The following is a 23,123-nucleotide window of genomic DNA, read 5'->3' as shown; positions in this document are numbered from 1 at the left end:
TTTTCTCTTATCTGCATTAGTGAAATTCTAGTCCTTGAATTTAAGTCAGTTTAGTATGAGAAAAATTCACCAGATTTCAAATGGGGGATGTGAAATGAAAAACTTTATGGGTTTTTTCCTTCTTATGAAGATTTCTTGGTTTGATCAGGGGAGAAAATGGCCAAATATAGGAGAGAACTACAAATCCATGAGAAAGTTCCCCAATTCTTAGTGAGGAAATATCTCAGTAGTTTCTATAATTTGGGGTCAGCTATGAGAAAGGGAATTCTTGAGACACAGGAAGAATCATTCCAATCTTCTTTTGTTGTCAGGTAGGACTTTGGTTATACATTTGTAAAGAATCTAGGGATAAAGAAAGTTAGGTTCTGTTTTTCACTCCATCATCAAGATGTACTTATTGAAAAGTTGCCTACAATATAATTTATGTCACTGATAGCTTGAATTTCTCCCTTTTCCCCTTTATCTTGGTTTCTTCACCTGAAAAAAAAAGAAAGAAAGAATCTCTAGAGTGTAACCTTAATAATACATGCCTAAAGTGAATAGATATTCACTGCATGTAGCAAATTGAGTGAAGATGGACTTGAATATAAACAGAATAGAATGATGGATCTCTAACAAACAATACACAAGTATCATAAACTATCACCTGGGGATACTTAGATTCAACATAAGAAATCATATCCCATCCCTATCATTGTCTCTGTAGGGCTTGAAACACAGAATAGCTTTGCACCTACCTAGTGGATTCCAGCCATAGAGGCAGGAGATGGATGCAATGATTTCTCCAGGTCCCTTTCAGCATTGATGTTCAATGACTATCTGATCCCAAAGGAATGATCTGTCTGCAGCAGAACATTTTTTACTGCCTTCTTCCTCTCTCCTCCCCCTTTCTCCACCCATACCCAATTTTTATCCCTAAGGGATAGAGGCTAAGATAGAAGATAATAGCTCAAGATGATGCAATGCATTTGTTTTGGCCTCCACTTGGGTCTGTGTCTGTTATTAGAGGGTGTGCTAAGTCTGGCCTTCCCACTGGCTTAGTCCCAGGTTCAGGACCCACTCTACCAAGGCCACGACTCACCTCTGAGTTAAGAGGTCTTCTTGGAATCATGGGCTGTGCTTAGGTACCTAAGCCCTTGGGGTCCTGGTGGCTCTCCAGGGCACCCACCCAGCAACTGAAGGGTTGTGGGCTCTCTGCATCCACTCTTCTTTATGCCTGCATGTGACATTTCCAGATCCCTGTGTTTCTCTGTCTTCCTACTGCTGTGCATGTTTGTGTACATTTCTGGTCATGGGGAAAAAAACTCAATCACACGATAGTGTTTCAATTAAATACAATAAATACTTACTTTATGCGAATATTGCACTTTGGGGTAGGGGTGGAGTTTGTGACCACAGATACAGAAACAACCACTCAAAAAATTTTGTAGCGGGGTGGGATAGGAAGGGTGGGAGGGAGGGAGATGCAAGAGGGAAGAGATATGGGAACATATGTATATGTATAACTGATTCACTTTGTTATAAAGCAGAAACTAACACACCATTGTAAAGCAATTATACTCCAATAAAGGTGTTAAATTTTTTTTGTAACAAATAGTCTATTTCAGAGAAAATAAAAAATGCAGAAAAGCAAAAACAATAACTGTAATTCCATTCCCAGAGGTACATATTACTAATATTTTGAGTATATTATTTCTACCCATAGACACATTTTAAAATAACATAAGTGTAGGATCAAACACTTTTTGATAATCTGCTTTTTATTACTATTTTCTTTTTTAACAGTATGGAGTAGGTAAATATTAAACATCTGTAGTTCTAAACTTAGATATATTAGCACCTTGTTTTAGAACTGTACTGTCCAATAATGTAATTAATAGCCATATGTGGCCTTCTAAATATAAATTAAGTAAAAGTTAAAAATTTAACCCTTCAGTCATTCTAGCCATATTTCAAGTGTTCAATAGCCACATGTGGCTAGTGACTAAAGCACAGATATAGAACATTTCCATCATCATAGAAAATGCTATTGCAGTGTTGTTCTGAAAGACACATTTCCCCAAAAACCATCTTGAAGGCAGAAGACCCTAAGAGCATCTGTTTACCATATTTCCACCTAATTTATAATCACGACTGGAGAAGAAACTACTCGATCTAATCTTTAAATCCACATTTCATTATTTATTCTTCTTTTTCTAGATTATGTCCACCCACTCATTGATGATACACCAACCTATATCCCCTACATTTTAAGCATATGAAAAGAAAGTTGAAAAATCATACAAGAGATTACTGAGCCCCAGTTTGTAGAATGCTGTTGTGGGGGCTCTCCGTGACTAAGGAGAAAGGACTCTAGCCAGAGTTCTTTACTTTTTGAAAAGAGGCGGGAAATTCTTGGTGATCGACTGAGGTTGGGGTGAAGGGCAAGCAATGAATAAGCTGCCTCTTCTCTACAGTTTCCTACTGTGTTGGCTGCCATAACTTGGAAAGCAGCTACGGTTTGTTGACCCTGGTCAAGATTAAATCTTTGCTGATATAGATGGTGTGGAAGGACAAACATCTGGACCAGTAATAAAGAGGTCAGAATTTAATTCTTGCCTTTACCTTGACCCAATCTTCCCCATCTCATGGCCACAAGTTTTTCCTCTGAAAAATACAGAATCCATACATTTGTAAAATGCCCTCTTATGCTCACTCTTTCATTTGATACTCACCACAGCCCTGTGGGTTGAACCCATATTTTGGGGGTATGTCTTAAATTGCAGAGAAGCAACCATTCAGGTGGTCAACTGATTAGTCTACCCAATGCCAAAATCAAAACAAAGGGTCAGAAAGATTTTTCAACACCCTCTCTCATATTTCTTTACTGAATCAACCAGTGGTTTGGTGGAATTGACTGAACCAACTTTTTGGTCTTCAACATAGACACAAAACCACCCAAGGCCACCTGTGCATACACACATAAGACATGGTTGTAAAGCTGTTTACAGGTGGTGGAGACAGCAGCCATGTATGTAGGATGCAAAACTGGCTGAGAACCAGAACCAAGAAGCTTCCTGTGTGCCCTTGAGTCATGTCCCTGCTCCAATCGCAGGTGTCCTTATCTGGACACAGAGAGGGGTGGTCTAAATCTATTGCTTTCAAACTTTGTTCCTTGGATCTTTCCTCAGAGGTGACAAAGGAGGAAGGTGTGGAGACTGCCCCTACTGCTCTACCAAAACAGCTCCATTTTTACAATATTTGCCTTTCGTTCAGGCTTTTGTAAGAATTCTGGTGAACCAGAGTTCCCTATCTTAAAAAAAAGTTTGCAAACAACTAGTTTGGATCATTTTTGAAGCTTCTTTCAACCCTAATCATTTACGAGCCAATGTTTTAAAATGCTGTAGTTGTTGATGTAGCAGAGAATTTTTAACATAGCATCCATATTTAGATCTTTTACAATGAGTTTATATGGTGGAGTCATGCGTTGCTAGGCAAGGGGCAGGGCGTTAAGTTCTAAAGGTAAGGTTCAGGCAAAAACTGAATTTAGTTAAAATTAGCCTTGAATTTCTTTAAATCACTCTTTTTGGTCATACCTTTATAAGGACACAATTCACACACCATACAATTCACCATTTAAAGTGTATAATTCAATGGTTTTTAGTATATTCACAGAGTAATGAAATAGTCAGAACAATCAATTTTAGAATATTTTCCTCTCAAAAATAAACTCTATACTCATGAGCAGTCACCCCTTGATTTCCCCCAAACACACTCCAGCCTTAGGCCATCACTAATCCATTTTCTTTCTCTATAGATTGACCTATTCTGGACATTTCATATAAATGGAATCATACAATATGTGGTCTTTTGTGAATGGCTTCTTTCACTCAGCATAATGGTCTTCAAGGTTCATCTATGTTATGTTATGTATCAGAACTTCATTTCTTTTTACAGTTGAATAATTCCATTGTATGAATATACTATATTTTGTGTATCTATTTATCAGTTGATGGACTCCTTAAATCATTCTTAAATCACCAGAATCTGGGCCCATGGATGTTCAAAAGTCAAAAATTAAGTAATTTTGTTTTCCTTTGTATTTAGAGAACCATTCTGCCTCCCTACGCACCCCCTGCCCTTCTCCAGGGAAATGGAGGCTGGATTCTAATTCGAAAAGGAAAATAAGTTAACGTATTTATTTTATTTTTTATTGTCTAGCACTTAGGGTTGAATTTGGTTATGCTAAATAGGTGTGTGTGTGTGTGTGTGTGTGTGTGTGTGTGTGTGTTCATGAGAATGAATCCCATTCTATCAATGCTGGTCAAACTCTGGTGTGCATCAGAATCACCTGAAGAACCCATTAAAACACTGATTCCTATGCCCTACCCCCCAGACATTCTGATTCAGTAGGTGCAGTGTAGGGCCTGAGGATCTGCATTTCTGTCAAATGATGTTGCTGCTGCCTGTCTAAGGGTCACACTTTGGTACCACTGCACTATATCACTTTTATAATCAGAAAAAAAAATACAGACATACCTCAGAGATATTGCTGATTCAGTTCCAGACCACCGCAATAAAGCAAATATTGCAATAAAATGAGTCACGTGAATTTTTTGGTTTCTCAGTGCATATAAAAGTTATGTTTACACTGTACCGTAGTCTAGTAAGTATGCAATAGCATTATGTCTGAAAAATAGTTACAAACCTTAAATAAAAAATACTTTATGCTAAAAAATGCTAACCATCATCTGGGCCTTCAATGAGTCATAAGCTTTTTGTTGCTGGAGAGTCTTGCCTGGATATTGATGGCAGTTGATTCATTAGGATGGTGGCTGCTGAAGGCTGGGCTGGCTGTGGCAATTTCTTAAAATAAGACAACAATGAAGTTCACCACATGCATTGACTCTTCCTTTCATGAAAGGTTTCTCTGTAGCAGGCAATGCTGTTTGATAGTGTTTTATCCACAGTAGAACTTCTTTCAAAATTGAATTCAATCTTCTCGAACCCTTCTGCTGCTTTACCAGCTAAGTTTATGTGATATTCTAAATCCTTTGTTGTCATTTGAATAAACTTCACAACATCTTCACCAGGAGTAGATTCTCTCTCAAGAAACCACTTTCTTTGCTCATCCATAAGAAGCAGCTCCTCATCTGTTAAAGTTTTACCATGAGGTTGCAGCAATTCAATCACATCTTTCAGGCTCCACTACTAATTCTAGTTCTCTTTCTATTTCTACCACATCTGCAGTTACTGATGTTTTGAACCCCTCAAAGTTGTTCACAAAGGTTGGAATCAACTTCAAAACTCCTGTTAGTACTGATATTTTGACCTCTTCCCATAAATCATGAATGTTCTTAATGGCATCTAGAATGGTGAATCCTGTCCAGAAGATTTCAATTTACTTTGCCCAGATCCAACAGAGGAATCACTAACTATGGCAGCTATAGCCTTATAAAATGTGTTTCTTAATAATAAAACTTGAAAGTTGAAGTTACTCCTTGATCCATGGGCTGCAGAATGGATGTTCTGTTAACAGGTATGAAAACAACATGAATCTCATTGCACATGTCCATCAAAACTCTTGGGTGACCAGGTACATTGACAATGAGCAGTAATATTTTAAAAGGAATCTTTTTTTTTTTTTCCTGAGGAGTAGACCTCAACAGTGGGCTTAATATATTCCATAAATCATGTTGTAAAGAGATGTGCTGTCATCCAGGCTTTGTTGTTCCATTTGCAGAGCACAAGCAGAGTAGATTTAGCATAATTCTGAAGGGCCCTAGGATTTTCAGAATGGTAAATGAGCACTGGTTTCAACTTCAAGTCACAAGCTGCATTAGCCCCTAACAAGAGAGTCAGCCTGTCCTTTGAAACTTTTAAGCCAGGCAATGACTTTTCCTCTGTAGCTATGAAAGTTGTAGATGGCATCTTCTTTCAGTAGAAGGCTGTTTCCCCTACATGAAAATTTGTTGTTCAGTGTAGCCACCTTCATTAATTATTGTAGCTAGATCTTCTGGATAACTTGCTGCAGCTTCTACATCAGCACTTGATGCTTCACCTTGTAATTTTGTGTTATGAAGATGGTTTCTTAAACCTCATGAACCAACCTCTGCTAGCTTTAAACCTTTCATCCACAGCTTCCTCACTACTCTCAGCCTTCCTAGAATGGAAGAGAGTTAGGGTCTTGCTCTGGATCAGGCTTTGGCTTAAGAGAACGTTGTGGCTGGTTTGATTTTCTATCCAGAGCACTAAAACTTTCTCAATAAGGTTGGTTCACTTTTTTTTTTTTTTTTTTAATCATTTGTGTGTTCACTGGAGTACTGCTTTTAATTTCCCTCAAGAACTTTTCCTCTGCATTCACAACTTGACTAACTGTTTGGAATAAGAGGCCCAGCTTTTGGCCTATCTCAACTTAATCATTTCTAGCTTTTGATTTAAAGTGAGAGATGTGCAATTCTTCTTTTCAGTTGAACACTTAGAGGCCACTGTAAGGTTATTAACTGGGCTAATATTAATATTTTTGTGTTTCAGGGAATAGAGGTCCAAGGAGAGGGAGAGAGATGGGGGGATCAGTTGGTTGGTGGGGCAGTCAGAGCACACAGCATTTATCCAATAAGTTCACCGTCTTATGTCGGTGCAGTTTGTGGTGCCCCAAAACAATTATAATAGTAATACCAAAGGTCACTGATCACAGGTCACCATAACAAATATAATAATGAAAATTTGAAATATTGGGAGAATTACCAAAATATGACACACAAACATAAAGTGAACAAAGGCTATAGAAATATGTCGCTGATAGACTTGTTCAATGCAGGGTTACCACAAACTTTCAACTAGTGAAAAATACAATTATCTGAGAAGTGCAATAAAGTGAAGCACAGTGAAAAAAGTTATGCCTGTTGGTGAGTGTTTCCTGCACTATACCAGATTACTCTTTTACCCTAACAATGAACGCTCATAAGAAACTTCTACAATCTATTATAAGCACAGAAATCTTGTTTGTGAGCTGCTACTATTGGGTTGGCCAAAAAGATCGTTCAAGCTTTTCAGTAACACCTTATGGAAAACCCTAAAGAAATTTTTGGCCAACTCAGTAGATGCCAGGCACTGTGCTAAGGCCTTTACCCAAATTCTTCCAGGAAATCCTCACTGTCCACATATAAGGAAAGTACTATTAACATTCCGATGGCAGATGGAGAAACTAAAGCATGAAGTGGTTAAGCAACAGACTTAAGGTAACTCAGGGTTGCCTTTGGCAGAACTGGGATTCTAAGCCAGGCAGTTGGACTCCTACATTAAAAGAGGTAAAGTCAGTTCTAAAGAGTTAATATTTAACCATAGAACTTCTGTTCACTTTAGGAGACTTCAACTGAGGACCTACTATATGCTAAGTGCTGAGATTTCTACTCCTAGGGAGCTAACATAGAAAATAATTTCAAAGAAATTATCTTACTTGATCACATATTTTTATATACTATCCTTTTTATGGGCGTTTTGTCTGATCTTTGCAAGTCCATTACAAATGCCTTGAGGGCAAGTATACGACCGCTTGCCTTATCCCCTTTTCTCTGTCCACCATTATATCTGGCAAAGTTTTGAGCTCATTCATTCATTTTTTTAAAAGATCAACTTTAGTTTTTAGAGGCTTTAGGCTTACAGCAACATTGAGTAGAACATACTGAGAGTTCCCACATATTCCCTACACCCTGCCCTCACACACACAAATTTCTCCACCATCAACAACTCTCAGAGAGTGGAACGTTTGTTACAATTGATCATCCCTATATTGACACATCATTATCAACCAAATCCATAGTTTAAGTTACATATTAGTATTGCATATTCTAGAAATTTGGACTAATGTATAATGACATACATCCACCATTACATTATCATGCAGAGTAGTTTCATTGCTCTAAAACTCCTCTATGTTCCACCTGTTCATTCCTCTCTATGCTCTTCCCTGCTGGCAACCACTGTCTCCATAGTTTTGCTTTTTCCATAATGTCAGATAGTTGAAATTATACAGTATGTTTTATTTTCAGATTGACTTCTTTCACTTAGTAATATGTAGGTGTGTTTCCTCCATGTCTTCTCATGGCTTGATAGCTCATTTATTTTTACCACTGAATAATATTCCACATCTGAATGTTCTGCAGTTTATCCATTTACCTGCTGAAGGACATCTTGGTTCCTTCTAAGTTTTGGAGATCATAAATAAAGCTGCTATAATCATCCATATGCAAATTTTTGTGTGGATATAAGTTTTCACCTTTTTTGGGTAAATAAAGAGCATGATTGTTGGATTGTATGGTAAGAGTATGTTTACTTTTGTAAGATTCTGCCAAATTGTCTACAAAAGTGGCTGTACCATTTTGCATTCCTACCAACAAGAAATGAGAGTTTCTGCTGCTCCACATCCTCACCAGCATTTGGTGTTGTCAGTGTTCAGGAGTTTGGCCATTCAAATAAGTGTGGAGTGGTATCTCTCTCTGTCTCTTTTCTTTTTAATTTTTAATTCCCTAATGACATACTACGTTGAAAATCTTTTTATATGCTTATCTGTCATCTACATATCTTCTTTGGTGAGTTGTTTGTTCAGGTTTTTGCCCAATTTTAATCTGGTTGTTCATTTTATTATTGTTGAGCTTTAAGAGTTCTTTGTATATTTTGGATAAAAGTCCTTTATCAGATATTCTTTTGCAAATATTTTCCCCCAGCATGTGGTTTTTCTCTCATTTCTTGACAGTGTCTTGCACATAGCAAAAATTTTTAATTTTAATGAAGTCCAGTTTACCAATTATTTCTTTCATGGACCATGCCTGTGGTGTTATATCTAAAAAGTCACCACCTTGGGCCTCCCTGATGGTGCAGTGGTTAAGAATCCACCTGCCAATGCTGGGGACACGGGTTTGAACCCTGGTCCAGGAAGATCCCACATGCCGTGGAGCAACTAAGCCTGTGAGCCACAACTACTGAGCCCACATGCCGCAACTACTGAAGCCCGTGCACCTAGAGCCCGTGCTCTGCAACAAGAGAAGCCACCGCAATGAGAAGCCCAAGCACCGCAGTGAAGAGTAGCCCCCTCTCGCCACAACTAGAAAAAGCCCGCGCGCAACAACGAAGACCTAACAGCCAAAAATAAATAAATAAAATAAATAAATCTTTAAAAATATTTTTTTTAAAAAGTCACCACTTTACCCAAGGTCATCTAGATTTTTCTCCTATGTTGTATTCTAAGAGTTTCACATTTTATGTTTAGGTCTGTGGCCCATTTTGAGTTAATTTTTATGAAGAGTGTAAGGTTTATGCACACATTCATTTTGTTTGTTTGTTTTGCATGTAGATGTCTAGGTTTTCCAGCACCATTTGTTGAAAAGAGTATCTTTGCTCCATCGTATTGCCTTTGGTCTTTTGTCAAAAACCAGTTGACTATATTTATGTGGATCTGTTTCTGGGATGTCTATTCCATTCCATTGATCTATTTGTCTGTTATTTCCCCAATACCATACTGTCTTGATTAGTACAGCTTGAGAGTAAGTCTTGAATTTGGGTAGTGTCAATCCTCCAACTTTGTTCTTCTTCTTCAATATTGTCTTGCCTATTCTGGATCTTTTACTTCTCCATATAAACTTCAGAATCAGTTTGTCAATATCCACATAATTTACTCATTTTCTAGCAAGTGTCCACAAGCCCCAGTGAGTTACAAAGTCATGGAACATAAAGATAAAAATGGATGTTGCCTGCCCTCAAGACCCCTAAGTCTAGGTGTTTTTGAAGTATTGTTGACTAACTCTTTACTTGGAAATCTCCTTTCTTTAACATGCTTCAACAAACAACTCTTGAAGTCTTGTCCCATGCTCTCAGTGCCTTTTAACTGAAGGTTGTAAACTTCAGTGCATACAGGGGACAGTGCATACAGGGGACCATGAAAAGGAACAAAGCCAGCTACAAGTAATTCAGAAAGAAGTAGAATTCAGGCCACAGCAAGCTGGGGAGCACATACTGAAAGAGACGTTTGCTTTTTGGAAGGGCAGACCCTGCTCTGCCTCATCTTCTGGTTTTTCAAAAGATACCAGAGCCTCCTTCCGTCCGCGCTCCTCCCGTCAGTCCTTCCTTCCTGTGGCGCCTGCTCGCTTCGAGGTATGGGACAGCGCCTCCGGCCCGCCAGTACCACCTGAGGATCCCGGAAGTCGCCCCCGCCATGGAAGACGACCAGGAGCTGGAGAGAAAAATATCTGGATTGAAGACCCCAATGGCTGAAGGCGAGAGGAAGACAGCCCTGGAAATGGTCCAGGCAGCTGGGACAGATAGACACTGTGTGACATTTGTATTGCACGAGGAGGACCATACCCTAGGAAATTCTCTTCGTTACATGATCATGAAGAACCCGGAAGTGGAATTTTGTGGTTACACTACAACCCATCCTTCAGAGAGCAAAATTAATTTGCGCATACAGACTCGAGGTGCCCTTCCAGCTGTTGAGCCCTTTCAGAGAGGCCTGACTGAGCTCATGAATGTCTGCCAGCATGTGCTTGACAAGTTTGAGGCCAGCATAAAGTAATATAAGGATCAAAAAGCCAGCAGAAATGAAGCCACATTCTAGTCCCTTATGCACTATACAGGGAGGACTGACCACTAGGATATTCTATTCGTGCTTTTGCAAAACCCAGAAGTAAACGTTTGTGATTACAACGTGATCTGTCCTGCAGAAAGGCCTGCTTCTAGCTCTTAACCCATTTCAGCTGTTGGAGTCCCTGCAAGAAACTGTATTCTTCTAATAAATTCCCTCTTTTATTTAAAAAAAAAAAAAAAGATACCAGAAATCCAGAATTTGATGTGAATTCCTCCAATTATTAATTGTTAGAAACAAAGTAAAGTTAAATTTTTTTTGGCATTTCACCATTTCCTTTATTTTAAAAAAATAATTATTTTTTTACAGTAGGTCTTTTATTGGTTATTTTAAATGTAGCAGTGTGTACATGTAATAGCTGTTCAACCCTGCCTATGAGCCGCCAGTTTGCCACCTCTATTATAGCTCCCCAAATCCCTCCAACCTGTTTCTTTTTTTTTTTTAACATCTTTATTGGAGTATAATTGCTTTACAATGTTGTGTTAGTTTCTGCTGTATAACAAAGTGAATCAGCTATATGTATACATATATCCCCATATCCCCTCCCTCTTGCGTCTCCCTCTCACCCTCCCTATCGCACCCCTCTAGGTGGTCACAAAGCACCGAGCTGATCTCCCTGTGCTATGTGGCTGCTTCCCACTAGCTATCTATTTTACATTTGGTAGTGTATATATGTCCATGTCACTCTCTCACTTCAACCTGTTTCTTAGCAAGTCCTGAACTAGTAGGTTTTTGCCTTTCTATTGTCTCTCACCTAATCCTTTATACAAATATTTTTTTGCATCTAAAGCTTCAATTCCTTTCTCCTTTCTCACATCTCTCTATCCCTGCCTTCAGACAGAACAATAATGACTTTTTTGTCTTAACAAATGAGCATTTCAAGTTAGGTTTCCCTCCTTCTCCCCCGTGACCCCTCTGGTTTTCTTTTCGGTTTTGTGTTCTTCTATTGAATGACCAAAATTATATCCTAAGATGGGGGAAAAAAATCTAGTGAGTCAGCTCACAGACTGGCCTTAAATCTAAAATGCCTATCACTGTTTTAAGTCAATAATCAGTTTAATTTTATAGACTGAAGAGGAGCAACTCTGCTGTAGGAGAAATTTTGGCTCCCAATTTTTCTCAAGGCTTTTAGCTGAGGTTCAGGAAAATAGGATCAGCTAAGGGAATGGTTTTCTGGAACTCATTTAAAACACATTCTTAACTCTTAGCACTTGCTCTTACCTGGGCTACATAAAAGTTTTCCTGCACAAAGGAAATAAAAGTACGGTTTATCATCACCTTCATAATTATTAAAGAATTAACATGTACTGAATGCTTCTATGTAGCAGTTATTATACTAAGATGCTTTATTCTCATTTATTCCTCACAATAAACAATGGAGTCTTTACCCCATTATTAGTCCCATTTTTTTTTTTTTTTTTTTTTTTGCTGTACGTGGGCCTCTCACTGTTGTGGCCTCTCCCATTGCGGAGCACAGGCTCTGGACGCGCAGGCCCAGCGGCCGTGGCTCACGGGCCCAGCCGCTCCGTGGCACGCGGGATCCTCCCAGACCGGGGCACGAACCCGTGTCCCCTGCATCGGCAGGCGGACTCCCAACCACTGCGCCACCAGGGAAGCCCTATTAGTCCCATTTTTAACAGCTATACCCCTGTTTCCAGTTTTGATGCTCACAGAAGCATAGGAAAATTAAATTCAAGTTTAAAAGACTTTAAGAGTTTATGTTATCCATCTCCTAACTTCCAGGCAGGGTGGAATCATACTCATTACAGAACTGTGAGGGAAAAAAACTATTTAAAAGTAATTTAAAAGATTTTTAATGAATCCTCAGCCTCTTTCAGTTACTCATTTTGGTATATAACAATCATTACTACCAGGAATTCTTTTATTTGAATTTCACCTGGAAGTTTGCTCTTTTATAATTGAAATTTTAAACTAGGTTATTTACTTGTCCTGGGACCCTCCTTTTACAGCACACAGACTTCTCTCTGAAATCCCCAGAGTATCATTTGAAATGAGAAATAGTATGTGTCTGTACATGTGTGTGTGTAATTCAGAGATAAATAAGCACAAAATCAAAATAAAATATTTGCCTAATGTCTATTTAAGCCAGTAGTGTTATTCAGGGCTGTGGTCAGAATCTTGGTATTTATTTGCCATTATCACATATTGTACATCAACCATGAACTAAGTAGTTGTGATAAACCATGCCAGGGGCTCTTTTCTGTGAACTGGATAGAAAGCTTAGCATGTCAATCCCTAAAATTCCTGTCTTCACACAGCCCTTGCTTAATTATGTGTCTTATATCCTCCTCTTTGATGAGCTTTTTAATTGTTCTTGGACATGAACAGCAGTCATAAACTATAAAGTGCTATTCATGCATTGATTAGTCATTAATTTATCATTGTATTCATCAAAGAAACTATGTTTAGATCAGAAACTATTTTCTCGTCACTTCAAAGATCCATAAAACAGTTGTAGATCACTTCAAAGATCACCAAAACAAAGATCCATAAAACAAAGCTGATGATAGTGACATGCACTTGTCTAAGTTTCCACACCCAGAACATGAGGGAAGAGAGTGTATTTGTATGTTTGTGTGCATCTGTGTGTGAGTGGTAGGACCATCAGGTTTGTATGGGGTTGGGGCTGATTTACAGCCTCTGATTTTTTCTCTCCTATACCCTCTCCCTTGATGCCCATGTATCTCTACTCATCATGCAAATGGTTTTGGGTAGTGAGGTCAAGGACCCCCCAAAACAGTCTATTCAATAACCTGGACAATGTTGCAAGGAGAACTGATTACTGAAAACTTGCACCTGTCTCTCTGGTTTCTCAAGAAAAGATGAAAGACTGTGAGTCCCAAAGAACAATGGTATAATGAGGGATTCAAGAACCCTGAAGCAAAGGAAAAATGCTCAGAGGGAGAGAAAAGGACGGCCCAGTAGGCAGCAAACCCGAACTAAGTGCTGGTGTTTCCTGCTGGGCCAGGCCTAGCATATCTCAGGGAACTCAGCCAGGGGAGTCAGTCTTACATAGGAAGAACAACAGAGTGGAACCAGGAGGACAGTGTGGATTTACTCCTCTCCCTGCAGCATGGAGGTTCTAAGCCAGAGATATGCTGGTTAGGTTGGATCAAGCTTAAGAGAGAGCCTTATCTTCTGAAAGGTGGATGCAGGTGCAGACTTATCCTCTGAATGGCGTTGTTTGTCTGCGTGGGGTTACATAGGGGTGCAGAGTTATTTTCATTCCACTTTTTCTTCTCTTAACTACCCAACCCTGGGTCTCTGACAATTTTTTTCCACTCAAGCTTATTTTTAGAAATTTCATTCCCTATTTGCTAATTTAAACAGATTTAATTTTGGCCTGAAATTTAAAAGAAACCCTCTTCCCTGATTCTTTGTTCAGATTCTTTATTACAAAGACATAATAGAGAGACACCATCAAACCCTGTCTGCTGGGTCACCACTAATATGTCCCCTGGGCACAAGTTGTTCTCTATTTTCGGGTCCCCAGAACCTAAAAGATGTCATTGAACCCCTCATCCTCTCCACCAGGAATCCCTGCACCACTTATTTCTAAAGGGAGTGGTGATTTTCTTTATTTTTATTTAACAGGCACTTCTATAACACCTGTTATATGCCAGGAGCTGTTTTGAAGTACAAGTATTAACTCGTTTAATTCTCACTGCAACCCAATGAGGTTGGTACTATTATTATACCCATTTTACAGATGAGGAAACTGAGTCATGGAGAGGTGAACTGACTTGCCCCCATTGTGTAGCTCATAGTGGTGAAATTGGAATTCCAGCCCAGGGATCCTGGCTCCAAGTCCTTCACTCTTCACCATCACTTCATGCCAAATCTCAGTCCTGCTGATATTCACCTCTTGTATTTGTTTTTTGAATTATTTGGTACTACATTTTCTTACTTATGTGGGAGATTATATAATGGGACCCCCCCTTATTTAATCAAGTAAAGACTCTGGTGTTTAGTTTCCCCTTGGTTCTACTTGTCTTGTGTTGAAACTACCTTGACTGTGTTTTTAGCTCAATCCGTTATGCTTAGAGCCGCAGGGTTGCTGGGGGCTCTGAGGGCCCCGCACGACTGTTTTACAGGGTTTGAGGATGGATATGACCAAACCTGGCACCTTATTCTGCGCCAAAACTGCACAAGAAAAGAAGAGAAACAGCTCAATTGTCAAGGGTGCTCAGTTAACCCACATAGTTTAGATTCTTAGAATCTGGTATCATCTGTGCCACCCATGATGATTCACTTCCAGGCAGTCTCTGCCTTCTTATGAGCTGGAGCTTGGTCTTGACAGCAAGGAATTTCAGCATGAATGGATGTCACCAGCTCCTTATACAGTCACAAAACCACCTCTGTTGGTTTCAGAGCCATGAAGCACTCATACTGCACTCCTTCCTGCCTGTGAAGCTACCATGGCCTCCCCAACTCCCAAAAGAAGAGACGGGGGTTGGGAGGGGAGTGCAGGGAAGGGGAAGGGAGGAAAGGAGGAAAGGAAATCCTTTTCATTAAGCCCCAAATAGGCCATCAACCTCTGGACTGCTCTTTCTGATTCCCTTCCAATATGTATTCTACATATTGTACTGTAAAGCTCCCTTCTAACCTCAGAATTCTTCTGCTTAAGACCCTCTGTGACTTCTGATTGCCTCAAGTTCAAGTCCAAACCCCCAAGCATGGGGGATAAAGTTCTTGATAACCTGGTCCCTAATTTTTCCTTCTGTTTTGCCTCTCACCCTTTCCATATTCCCATATTCTCTTTCCCCTCCCTCCCTCTCCCTTCCCCTCCCCTTTCCTCTTCTCCTCTCCCCTCCCTTCTTCTCTCCTCTCCCCTCCCTTCTTCTCTACTCCAGCCCATCTCCCCTCTGCCTCTCCCCCTTACCCTCAATTCACATTAGACTAATTATAATCCTCTAAAACAACTATCCTCCCTCTTGCCTCCTGATCCTCTCTGTGCCTGGAATTCCTTCTCCTATTCCCTTAATCTATTGATTAGCTCCTCCTTAATCTCTAGGACACCACCAAGCTTTCTGCCAGGGAGACTATTCCCTGACTCTCCCACCCCCTTATGACTCATGTTAACCCCTGTAATGTAACATTGCACCTCATGGTATTTTATTCTCCAGCCTCAATGTTCTTCCCTCCTGCTTCTCAAAGGAAGGGATGGCATCCTTGTCATGTTATGTCTACAAAACACAGTGCCTGGTACATGGAAGATGCTAACAAATATTAGCTGAACAGATGACATCAATAGTACATAGCTGCATAAGCTGGTGCCCATCCCAGGCAAGGGTCTCAGTCTACTTTCTTCATGTTACAGATTAGGAGTCAGGCCCAGAAAGAGGTCAGGTCATTTGAACAGAGCATGAAGCTATTCATATTTACAGCTGGGACTAGAGTCCAGACCACTGGGCTATGAGCTTCTTGATGATGATAAAGAGAAACACATCTTATTTATCTTGTGACTCCAGTGCAGACCATCAAGTCTAGAAAGTAGTAGATGCCTAATCAATGAATGAATGAGTACAATGGCACCAAGTTCTTTCCACTGCCTAGGGCAACGTGGAACAGCATCTTAGCAGTATTACATTTGGTTTGATCATGCGCGACAACTAACCTGAACAATTAGAGCTCTATGATTCAGATTAGCATGCAAGTTACCTGCTGTCAAGATTTACTAGTCACGTTGACAATTGTCAAATTGCTTTGACTTTGTGCAGTATTGACATAAACTGCATTTACTTCCTGCATTCATGCATTACAATAGCTAAGTTGGCATCACATACAGACATGGCCCAGATATACTGTTACCACCATTGCAACACTAAGAGGCTGCTGCTATTTTTAAACTTCCCCTGGAAAGTAGATGATATGATTCCCTTGCTTATCCATTCTGATGTCACTCAAACCTCCAGGGAGGAAAGTTCCTCCTTACATCCTGCTAAAATTGCTTCCACCTTGTATTTGGAATGTTTCTCCCTACAGATCAGATGACAGCTGATAGGACAGGCTTCTGCTCCAATGTCTGCCAGTGTTCCTCGCTGAGTAGACAGCACAGATAAGAGAAAGTTGCTAACACAGACTGCAGCATGTATGCAGAGACTAGTTAGCACTGCCACCAGGGCAGCGTTCAACAGGCTTGCAGAGGAGTTGTATAAAGGGGTCATCTTGTTGATTTTTTTAGTACAAACTTCAAAAAGTGACCATAAAGGAGTCAGAGTTTAAAACTTTAGCTTTCCACTTAAGGAACTTGCTCCAAGTTCATATACTTATTACCTTGTCTGGACCTTTTCTCCCATCTGTAAAATAAACCTGATAATAATATAACTAGTTTAGGTGTGTGTTGAATATAATTCATATAACACACTTCATATAATGCCTAGCACATGGTGGACAGTAAATATTACAAATACACACACACACACACACACACACACACACACACACACACGCCTCCCAGGGCTGTGAGCAGTCATTCTAATGGGTAAATCAACATCTGTGCTATGTCTTTTTATTTGGGGACTCACGTTTGAAAATATTGTTTTTTTCTGTTCATATCTTCTTAATCTCTCTATTAATTATTCGCAGCCCTTGGACATGCTCTGAGGATGACTGCCCAGTATCTTCCAATTTCTCCAGGGCCTTCCAAAGTATATTTTATGTTCCTGGCCACAGCTTGTATTTTAGCAGACTATCCCAAATGTGCACCCTGAATTTGGTGAAAATCAGTCCAGTTGTTTTATTTCGACATGATAATAGAGGTAGTAAAAGGAGGGGGAGAGGGAGAAGGGGAGAGGGAGAGGGAGAGAGACAGAGAGAATTTCACTTATGTATATGGAAGATAGCCAAGGACGGTGGACAACCCACCTGCCTTTTCCTGCTTCTCACCAAAAGCACAGATGTAAGGCAGAGATCTGAACCTGGGATCATGGGAGGCCCAGGCATCAGACAAAAGCCATTCTCAAATTAATGGAGCATTTTAGCAAGCATTTCAGTGAAGAAAACTTTATATAGAAGTCAACTGAAAAAAATCTTGGTACGCTAATGAGCACTGAGCAATCACATCAGCAAAGACTGAGAAACTAGGGTCCTCATGGAAGAAAGTCAAGTCCTAGTGTCCACTGCAGGGGACAGGAGAGCTATGATTGTGACAGAGAAGGTTCCTCTGTAGCAGGATCTGGAAGTAAAGAAATCCCTCCTGATCTTGGCAGTGAGTTCCCTTGGACCCTGATCGAGGGTCTTCATCAGATCCTGGGTAAAGAGTTGCTGGAGAATAGCTACCAGATCTCCAGAGACTGGAAGTCACATCCTTTTATACTTCATGCTGAAATAATTGTCAATGGTTTTCATTCCATGTTTGAAACGCATAGCTGATGAATACTTTTGTCAACTTTAATAACTTTTTTTTTGGGTGTATTTTTTTTTTTTTTTTTTTTTTTTTTGCGGTACGCGGGCCTCTCACTGCTGTGGCCTCTCCCGTTGCGGAGCACAGGCTACGGACGCGCAGGCCCAGCGGCCATGGCTCACGGGCCCAGCCGCTCCGCGGCATGTGGGATCCTCCCGGACCGGGTCACGAACCCATGTCCCCTGCATCAGCAGGCGGACTCTCAACCACTGCGCCACCAGGGAAGCCCAACTTTAATAACTTTTGAGTAGAACAACCTCTCTAGCTTTGTTCAGTCCAAGAACCATTTAAATAAAGATTTTCTACCCAGAACAAGAAAAATCAAGGTTAACGGCATCCTTCAATCTGTTCAGCATCTTGTCTAGACAAAATTATTTTTCTATCATAATTGTCTCTTAGATTTCTAAGTGAAGACAATGATGGACTTGCCACTTGCTGCATAAAAATAGTAATAAAAAAACCCAATGTAAGGTAGCATTGCATGGGTTCTACCTCTCTAACTAGATTTTGATGTCTTTATTAGTAGAATGTTTACAGCTTCTAACCTCTAACTAGGATTTCTTTGGCTTCGTGGTGGTTGCGGAGGAGCTGGAAGAGGTGATGGGAAATGCATGGGTCTCTCCTTCCCTAGGGACATTGCAGAATACTCTTTCCTCTGCAGTCTCTGGAATGCTTAGTCACAGGCCCACCTGACCCCTAGATACAATGACTGATGGGGGCATTTCAGCATTGGCAAACGCATTCAAGTGTTCAGCAACCTCCTGAGCTGTGTGGAGCACATATTTCAGGGGTCTCTGGGTGGGTACTTAGGAAAGTTCTCCGACTTGCTTGTTTCCCATAATTCTCCCCATCAGAGAACCGTGCTGACACAAAGGAGAAGTTGTCTCTGTGGGTCCAACTGTTCGCTGCAGCTGCTGGCTTTGAATCTCCCTGCCTCTTTCCAGGGATATGGTTCAGACTAGAGGAGTAGCTTTGACAAGATGGGGAGGAGATGGGAGAGGAGGCTGGCTTTTTAGAGCAGGGAAATCTGGCCAAAATATTGGATGCATTAGGACACACGTAGTGGACTTGGCCCACAAATCTGCCCTAGTTTCAGTGTTGCCAAAGATGCTTGGTGAAGTAATTAAAACATAGGTTTTCTAACAACTCAGACTTTTCCAAAATTCCTTTATGCTCAGAGATCCATTTTGTGCATGAATCATCCTAGGACTGCAATAATCTCATGTTATAGAAGAAGACATGGATTTCAGAGAAATGAAGTGTCTTCTTCAAGATCACACAGTAAGTTATCAGGGACTTACTGTGAGGGAGTCTCTCAATGATATATTCATGTCTTTTAATTTTTTTATCCCAGTATCTAACACAGAGCCAGGCTAACAGAAGTTTATTGACTAAATGAGGCTGGGCTGGAAGCCAGACTTCTCTCCATGATTAGAGTTGCCAGATTAGGCAGGTAAAAACACAGGAGTCCCAGCAAAATTTGAATTTTAAATAAACAAAAAATAAATCTTTAGTATAAGTATGTGCCGTATATTTCATCTTATGAAACTCTCTTCTCTCTCTTTCTCTCTCTCGCTCATAATTTGTTCAGTGCCCCCTTTATTTTAATGGGATACATTTCAATGTCTTCCCATTTGAAATCTTTCTCATCAGCAACTAAAATTCAGTAAAAACTCCAAATGCTGATATTTTGGCTTCCTACACATTGAATACTTTAATAAAATACTTTCGATATATTTTGCATCAAAGACAAACAAAATTAAGAGAGCTCGCTCACAAAACACCTAAAGGCCCTTAAGTTGATTTACTAAGTAATTCCCTAACATATTAAATATTTCTAAAATTTGACTTATGAGGAATAGCAAAGAGTAAATGCATGTTCTGCCATGTTAAACTATTGTTTTGTATTAAATGTCAGCTTTGTCACAAAAATTTGTAGTGGAATTTTTCTGTGTGTATATTAAAATATTTCTAAAAAAACTTCCACTACAGCTGTTATGTTGAATAAACTCTTTATTTTATTTTTTTTAAACTCTTTATTTTAGAATAATTTTAGATTTATGGAAAAGTTGCAAAGATAGTACAGACAATTCTCCTATAACCCTCACTCAGTTTGTCTCATTGTTAATATCTTATTTAATTGTGGTACATTTGTCACATATGAAACCAACATTACTATTAACTGAACTCTATACATTATTAAGATTTTACTAGTTTTTTCTACTAATGTCCTTCTTCTATTCCAGGAACCCAGCCAGAATACTGCATTGCATTTTGTTTTATCTCTTAATCTCTGATCTATGCCAATTTCTCTGTCTTTCCTTCAGAGTTTTAGGACCAGTTACTTTGTAGAATGTCCCTCAATTTGAGTTTGTCTGATGTATTTCTCATGATTAACCTGGGGTTATGGGTTTTGGGCAGGAAGACCACAGAGACAAAGTGCCCTTCACATCACATCATACAAGGACACATGCTATCAACATGACATCACTGGTGAGGTTAACATTGATGGCTTGATTAACTTAGTCTTTGCCAGGGGCCTCTACTCTAAAGGTATCTTTTCTCCCTTTCCATAGTCCATGTAATCATATATTAAAATGTGTTTCACACACACTATACATGACCACAAAGGAAGATGGAAGTCCATAACAGAATTCAAGCAAACCCTTATGCCTTATTTTAAGGCAACTATTAATGATGACACTATGTTGGAAGATGAAAAATCCAAAACAAATGTTAAAACAGGATAAGACCCTAGGACAGTAAGCATAACAGGAACTGTCCTAGGCAAACTGGAACATATGGCCAACTTACTTTAAAAGTCTGTCTACCACTGTATAGGCCTCTTGGAATCCAAGGTTTTGGTAAGACTCACAGCAATTATCTCCTTCAGGATGCTGAGAACCTCTGCTAAAGTTCATACACTGGTAGAATTTTTCTCTCAACTCTCCAGCAGCTGGCACCTTGTACAGTTAATCTGCCATGCTGGGTTCCTGAGAGGAGCCACACAGGGGATTCTCCAGCAAAATGCTTCCCCATCTGACCAGTATTCTGCCCCAAATCATGTGAGCTGGGCTGGACAGCATGGGCATTTTGAAAATGTCCTTCTTATTCTCTTTGATTCTTTTCCCTTAGGACAGGGTCTGCCATAGATCTTAAGCTGTCATGCTTTTGTCCGTTACCTTAGGGCTTTTAGGGTTAAGGATGGTCCCATTGAGAAGATTTCCAGAATTCAAGTCTTACCAAGGAGAAAGACAAAGAGGAAAGTGAGATGAGTTTTGCAAAGCCCTTTCTCCCTTCACTGAAGAAGAAAAGCTCCATTCCTGGGGAAGGTGGTGGGCAGGGCATTGCAATACACCAGCCTCATTGTGTGTACATGGGTGAGGCTGCCATTTTGTCCTTTGCTTTGAATACATATCAAATCCAGGCCCCAGATAGGTAGAGGACAGTGTGTGTATGTGTGCAAGGGTGGGGGCAGAGAGAGGACAGCATATACCACCAACATTCATGAATTCACTTAAGTTATTGAACATTTATCATGGGGTATGCACTGGGCTACTTCTTGGAGATAAACAAATACAACACAAAACCCCTGACCTTTGGAAGTTCAAGGTTTAAATCAGAATCCTTCTCTCTATAACAGAAAACTGAAAATTAGACTTGCTAAGTCTAATCACAATAACATTTGTATTTTCGGGAAGAGTCCATGGCTTTGAATCTGAATGGGAGCCAAACAAACCCACCAGCTGCATGCTTACTACGCTCAGACTTCTGGTCCAAATTCAAATACAACCTGGGAATAGCTGCCTATGAGGAGCAGTAATGATGAACCAGGGTGTCTTGGTTTACAGCTGGCGCTTGGTGGTTGGGAGAAATCATGGATTTTGGCTCTTGTGGTATTTGCTCTCTTGAGCGCATATGATGTTATGACAATCAACGGAATCTTTATGACAGACATAAATAGTAGTAAGAGATTTATATTTTTGTTGGTATAATTTTCTTTCATTTTCATCTTTAAGCCTCTTCTGGTTTGGGCCTTATGATGGCTTGGTGTTGGGCCCAGATCATGTTTCACTAAGAGTTTACTTTGGGAATTAGGGATAGTTCCTTCACCCCACTAGGAAAATTAAGCCCTTCTCACAGGAAGCATGGGTCTAGAAAAATCTATTCTGCAAATGTGACTGACTATATCCTATGTAAAAAGTGTTGTTCTTGATATAGGTAAGTGAACACCTGCTGCCTGTGGGTCCCTTTTGTTGGAGTCTACTGTTTCTCTTGGTCTGAGGACTCCGTGGAGGGGTGTGGGTCCCCTTAAACCAAGAGGCCAGCCCTCACACCAAGAGTGGTGTTCTATGTGCAACTGTAAAATCACAGAATATCAGCAGTGGGTGGAAACACAGGGGTGACCTGGGTTAGGCTTCTCAATTTACCTATGCAGAGATTAGTTTAGTGGTAGAGCAGACTCCAGAGTCCAGGTTTTAAGACCACTAACCCAGGATTCCTTCCACTCATCCATAGACCATGGGGTGATGTTCTACTTTGCTCTCCCTTGGACCCAGATTAGTGTTGACCTTCAAAGGATTAAGAGGGAAAATAACAGCAACAAAACTTGAGTGAAAGGAAAACTGAGATTTTGAGAATAAGGAAGTGATGGACAATTTTAAGGGAGAATTTAATGTCTCTTGCCTGTATAATATATCCCCTGAAAACAAAACAAACAGATTTACTTCGGAGCTTCATTCCTGGAGACTAGCTGAGGGACTACCCCATCTGCGAAATTACCCACCAACTCCTTAACCGCCATCCATGCAAGGACTTTGGGATGGATCTACTTTATTCTCCTTAACTTCCTGCAGGGCCCAGGGTAGAAGTATCAGCAAAAGGATGTTTCTGGTAAAAATAGAGTGGGTCAAATATTCAAAAGACCCTCCAAGAAGGCTGTCCTCTCTGTTCTCTGACAAATTTGGGTTTTCTACACCTTTCACCACTGACTTTCTTCCCTTCATAAAAATAAGCTCCATATTTAATTTCATACAAAATTAAATTTAATTTTTGCATATATGATTAATATATAATGAA

The 23,123-nt window shown here is 40.0% G+C and overlaps 1 protein-coding gene across 1 annotated transcript; it reads left to right on the top strand.

Annotated features, from left to right (window-relative positions):
• Window positions 1–10,138: 10,138 nt before the first annotated feature.
• LOC307056881 (DNA-directed RNA polymerases I and III subunit RPAC2-like) lies at window positions 10,139–10,549 on the top strand (the record flags this gene model as incomplete). Its single annotated transcript, XM_079709863.1, has 1 exon — window positions 10,139–10,549. The coding sequence occupies exon 1, from the start codon at window positions 10,190–10,192 to the stop codon at window positions 10,547–10,549; it is 360 nt and encodes a 119-aa protein (XP_079565989.1). The 5' UTR covers window positions 10,139–10,189.
• Window positions 10,550–23,123: the final 12,574 nt, after the last annotated feature.

The sequence above is a fragment of the Hyperoodon ampullatus genome, assembly GCF_949752795.1.
Source record: "Hyperoodon ampullatus genome assembly, chromosome: 8".
NCBI lineage: Eukaryota > Metazoa > Chordata > Mammalia > Artiodactyla > Ziphiidae > Hyperoodon > Hyperoodon ampullatus.
The sequence above is the reverse complement of the archived record's forward strand: the minus strand, read 5'-3'. Positions and strand labels throughout refer to the sequence as shown.